Here is a 5176-nt window from a genome sequence, read left to right on the forward strand (position 1 = left end):
CTCTCTCTCTCTCTCTCTCTCTCTCTCTCTCTCTCTCTCTCTTCTCTTGAGCCTGAAAATGACATCCCTATTATGGGTCTGACCATTAGCTACAGCACCCAAAAAACTATTTTGTTTTTTATCACCCAAACTACTTTGTTTCTTACTTTAGATAAATAGAAGAAAAAAGAAGTGGATGGTTTCTATTTTGTTTGTGGTGTCGAGAAGCTGCTCCGACCTTAGCTTCCTTTCTTTTTTATCTGATTGACAACAAGGAAATAAAGGATCAATACCATTTCAGATTGGACTCTGTGTTTGTTTGCAGGTTTACGGTAAAAATATACCATTTTTTTTTCCAACAAATATACACCTTGAACCTTTTTGCCGTAAAAAAAAGTAACAAATATACACCTTTTTTAAACTGCATATTGCATTAGAAAACTATTACTCGAAATTACATCATTGAACTAGGATTTATGATTATCGTAAAACATTTAAAGTATCACCACAAAGCAATTTTCATTTTTCCATATTCCAGTTGTCATTGATAATTTGATCACACCAAACCCTATCTCTACTGGTTCAAGTCTTGGCACAAAAANCAGCCATCGTCTGGGGCTCTGCAGACTTCACAATCCAAATATGTAAAAGTCTGGGAGGTAATGTCTTTTTACTTTGTCTGCAATAGCGGTGGTCTTATGCTAACTGCTAACTTAACTTACATTTTCAAATTCATGTAGGGAAATTTATCTGGTCAAAGACAAGGGCAGCCTGTTCTTATCACCAGACTTGAGGTGTGTTTAGGGGGACTGACTATGCATTTTTTCCCCTTTGTGTCTTTTCGGGGATCACACGCTTGCTTAATGCTTAAAGCACACCTCCCTTTTCTATAGTTTTGTTTAGTTGCTCCTAATTAGATGGGAAAATCGTTTTTATTTTTATTTGACAGGGTTACCGAAGTGCTTCTGCCTCTGATACGTAAGTTCGAAACTGCTTCCTTATTAACCCTCGTCAAAGAGCAGTCTATCATTGAGGAATGATATGTTAGCTGCTAAAATAAGTTTTGCTTTCTCTTTTTGTGCATCTCCCCAGGTTGGCAGCAAATTGGCCACCAACGATGCAGATTGTTCGTCTCATATCCCAGGATCATATGAATAACAAGTAATGTCTTCTTGCTTTAGCCTTCCTTATTCCAACTGGGTCATGGGTGGATGTTGTTTTCGTGCCACTAATTGTTTTACCTGACATTGCATCAGGCAATATGTTGGCAAAGCTGACTTCCTTGTGTTTCGGGCCATGAGTCAACATGGGTTCTTAGGACAACTTCAGGATAAGAAGCTTGTGAGTATTGTTCAAAATTTATCACAAATGTTGAACTGCATCTGTAAACTTTTTCTGCATGAACTATCAAATCTCTTGCTATGTTCACCATACTCTTTACGACTCCTACACTTGTTGATTGCCTAATCGTGTGCCATATTATTTTCATCTTCGTACTTACCTCTTGTGGAATTTGTATATGATAACTTTGTCATTTTCCGAAGTGCAGTGTGCAGTTATCNTGGACTCTGTGTTTGTTTGCAGGTTTACGGTAAAAATATACCATTTTTTTTTCCAACAAATATACACCTTGAACCTTTTTGCCGTAAAAAAAAGTAACAAATATACACCTTTTTTAAACTGCATATTGCATTAGAAAACTATTACTCGAAATTACATCATTGAACTAGGATTTATGATTATCGTAAAACATTTAAAGTATCACCACAAAGCAATTTTCATTTTTCCATATTCCAGTTGTCATTGATAATTTGATCACACCAAACCCTATCTCTACTGGTTCAAGTCTTGGCACAAAAATGCTTATCATGTTGTAGGTGTTTTGTCTGTTTGTTTGTTTCTTGTCTTTGAAACAGATCTTGTTTTGTTTTAGTACCGATAAAGTCAATAAAGTCATTAAGTAGAATTTGGAACAATCTTACTGTTTGATCATAACAATCTTTGAATATCCCTAAATAGATTGACCAAAACTATTTATTTGATAAGTTGTTGTTGTCTAGAAACATAAAGAAGGAACACTTAAAAATTATTGATTTACAGATTGATAAGACGTAGTAACTACGACGCGCACTAAATCGAAATCGACTGTTTTTTTATTTTTGAAATCAAAGACAACAAACATGACTGCTCTTCTCCACTCTTAAGCTAAAAGCTCTCGTTCATTGTCCGAATCGAGGTAGGTTTCTTGAGAGAGGTGGAGTGGAGGGGTCCCATTCACGTGGCACATAAAAATTTGATAAAACTTGTACCAATTCTAAGCCATTATGATACGATTCATCGCACCCGTAGATCTTTCTTCATCGAATCATGGGGAAACAATATATAACCAAAGGCCCTTTTCTTAAAAGATGAGAGAGTGAAAGCAAGAAAATGCCAGCACTCAACTTTTTCTATGATTTGTTTTAAAAATTCTCATAAGCTTAGACTTGTGAGTAATGCACCATTAAGTGGGATATGTAAAAAGCAAAGATGCAAATTTGATTGTAGTATATGAAAAACTGAAAAAGCTGATTTTCAGTTTTTCCTACTTTTTTATATAGGGAACTGAGATTGTCTAAATAGGGACACTTTAATTCTTTTTTGTGGGTGGATTGTTGGGCTACATAACTCTTTTTTAATTATTTTCTTATAGCTTTCATTCTGCTAATAATTCATAGTCAATTTGGTAAGTAAATTACTTATTACAATGGTAAATGTCACAAATTAATATACCGTAACGAAGAGTTTAATTATTCTTAAAGTGCTAAATGTTTGAGATTATGACGGATTGTCTTTTGTTGGTTGCGTTTTACCCTTTTGATGTTATAGTGCTATAATCAATCATAGCACTACATGACAAACGTAAAATGGTAAGAAACTATTGTTGGCAATATGACACAGACAGAAGAAAATTACAAAAATATTGGTCGACAGAAATATATGAAGATATATATATTAACAGAAATCTCACGTTGGTGAATTTACTTATAATTGTTTAGTACAATGGTAACAATATTTTATGATATTTCAGTTTTTACACATTACTTGGATTTGACAGTTTACACGTTTCAAAAATTTGATCAACTTCTCAACTTTTAAATGATCACAGTGCGGAAAAATTAAAGTTCCTTTACATGAGCATCCGACATAAAAAATAAGCCGGGGAAAAAAAAAAGGCCAACAAGTGACATTAATTTAAATTTAGGTGAGATCTTAAAGAAAAATTCCTTCAAATTTTTTATTTAGAAATATAAAAACTCAAAAACAGTACTTAAAAGCTCAGAATTGTCCACATTTTTAGGGAAATTGAGATCGTCTCACTACACTGCAAACCAAAAAATATACACAATGGTCTCTACTTCTCCGGTTTCTCCTTCTAAGGTATTTCTCCATACATCTTTCACCTGATCTCATTCTATACTTTTTTTTTGTTCTTTCTTTTTTCGTATAAGTTGATTTGTGTTTGTAGGAAACTGACCAGAAGTCCGACGAGAAATGGACGGGGGGAGATCCAACACGGCCAGCCAAGTGGTGGTACTCCACCTTCCACACTGTCACCGCTATGATCGGCGCCGGAGTCCTTAGCCTCCCTTATGCCATGGCTTACCTAGGATGGTAGTACTCTCTCTTCAATCATATATATTACCAACCTTATGCCCTAAATTATGTTTTTATGTTTTGTATTTCAAGCGATCAACCTAATTGATAAATACAACCAAAAAGACTAATTTAGTTTGCCACTAACTGTTTAAAATGAACACATGCAAGTAAATGGAACTTCACATTTCTGATCTTTCTAGTAAAGTTATTTTTTTTAAACACCCGTAAACATATGTCACTTGAAGCTGTTATTATTATGAACTAGTTGCAATTAAATTGAGATAAAAGAAGATTCATAGAACATGCAAATAGTTAAAGCAAAGTGCTTTTTTTGCTTGTTTTTTTAAATAAAAATTATGTGATGTGTGGTGAAAACAGGGGACCAGGGACGTTGGTGTTGGCAATGACATGGGGACTGACCTTAAACACGATGTGGCAAATGGTGCAGCTCCATGAGTGCGTACCAGGAACCCGTTTTGACCGGTATATCGATCTAGGCCGATACGCTTTTGGTCCCAAGCTCGGCCCGTGGATCGTGCTTCCGCAGCAGCTCATCGTCCAGGTCGGCTGCAACATTGTGTACATGGTTACAGGAGGCAAGTGCTTGAAGCAGTTCGTAGATATCACGTGTTCCACCTGCACTCCGGTACGACAGTCGTACTGGATCCTCGGCTTCAGTGGAGTCCACTTCCTCCTCTCCCAGCTTCCTAACTTCAACTCTGTTGCCGGTGTTTCCTTGGCCGCCGCCGTCATGTCCCTCTGGTCACTCTCACCACCTTATCATCAAATTATTATTTTTACCATAGTGCAATAATTCGTTAGTAGATCATAATGTTTTCGGTTTTGGAATAATATTAACTTTATAGTAACGAAACTGTTATAACACACAAAACAAAACAAAAAAAATAGAACTATATTACCATTTTGTTTTTATCAAATTCAAAACACTATACCAAAAGCCAAAATAATTGGACTAGAGTTATATCCTCAAAGGCAAACCACCAAGTTCATACGGGCTAAATTCATTATCCTAGAATGATTTAGTCCAGTTTGTATTTGAAATTAATGTGGATCTTTTGAAAACAACAATTCTTAACTAGGTCAAGACTGATGAGACATTGTGAAATTTGTTATGTACGTACTGTAGCTACTCGACGATAGCGTGGGGAGGAAGTATGGCACATGGAAGAATGCCTGACGTGAGCTACGATTACAAGGCCACGAATCCGAGTGACTTCACGTTCCGAGTCTTTAACGCCTTGGGTCAGATCTCCTTTGCTTTCGCCGGCCACGCTGTGGCTCTAGAGATTCAAGCCACGATGCCTTCTACTCCTGAGAGACCATCAAAAGTACCCATGTGGCAAGGCGTGGTCGGAGCTTACTTGGTCAACGCCATTTGCTATTTTCCGGTGGCTCTAATCTGCTATTGGGCCTTTGGTCAAGACGTTGACGACAATGTGCTGATGAATTTACAGAGACCAGCCTGGCTCATTGCTACTGCTAATCTCATGGTTGTTGTCCACGTTATTGGTAGCTACCAAGTGTTTGCTATGCCTGT

At 36.6% G+C, this 5176-nt stretch overlaps 2 protein-coding genes across 2 annotated transcripts; both read left to right on the forward strand.

The window, feature by feature from the left end:
• On the forward strand, window positions 588–1492 carry LOC104778880 (mediator of RNA polymerase II transcription subunit 25-like). Its single transcript, XM_019243666.1, has 5 exons — window positions 588–638; window positions 720–773; window positions 929–957; window positions 1072–1140; window positions 1236–1492. Exons 4-5 carry the CDS (start codon window positions 1097–1099, stop codon window positions 1444–1446), a joined length of 255 nt encoding a protein of 84 aa, XP_019099211.1. The 5' UTR covers window positions 588–638; window positions 720–773; window positions 929–957; window positions 1072–1096; the 3' UTR covers window positions 1447–1492.
• On the forward strand, window positions 3146–5174 carry LOC109130453 (lysine histidine transporter-like 6; the record flags this gene model as incomplete). Its single annotated transcript, XM_019240017.1, has 5 exons — window positions 3146–3223; window positions 3320–3399; window positions 3488–3633; window positions 3997–4380; window positions 4766–5174. Coding segments are annotated over exons 2-5 (972 nt in total), but the record flags the coding sequence as incomplete, so codon positions are not given.

The sequence above is a fragment of the Camelina sativa genome, chromosome 3, assembly GCF_000633955.1.
Source record: "Camelina sativa cultivar DH55 chromosome 3, Cs, whole genome shotgun sequence".
In the NCBI taxonomy this organism is placed as follows: domain Eukaryota; kingdom Viridiplantae; phylum Streptophyta; class Magnoliopsida; order Brassicales; family Brassicaceae; genus Camelina; species Camelina sativa.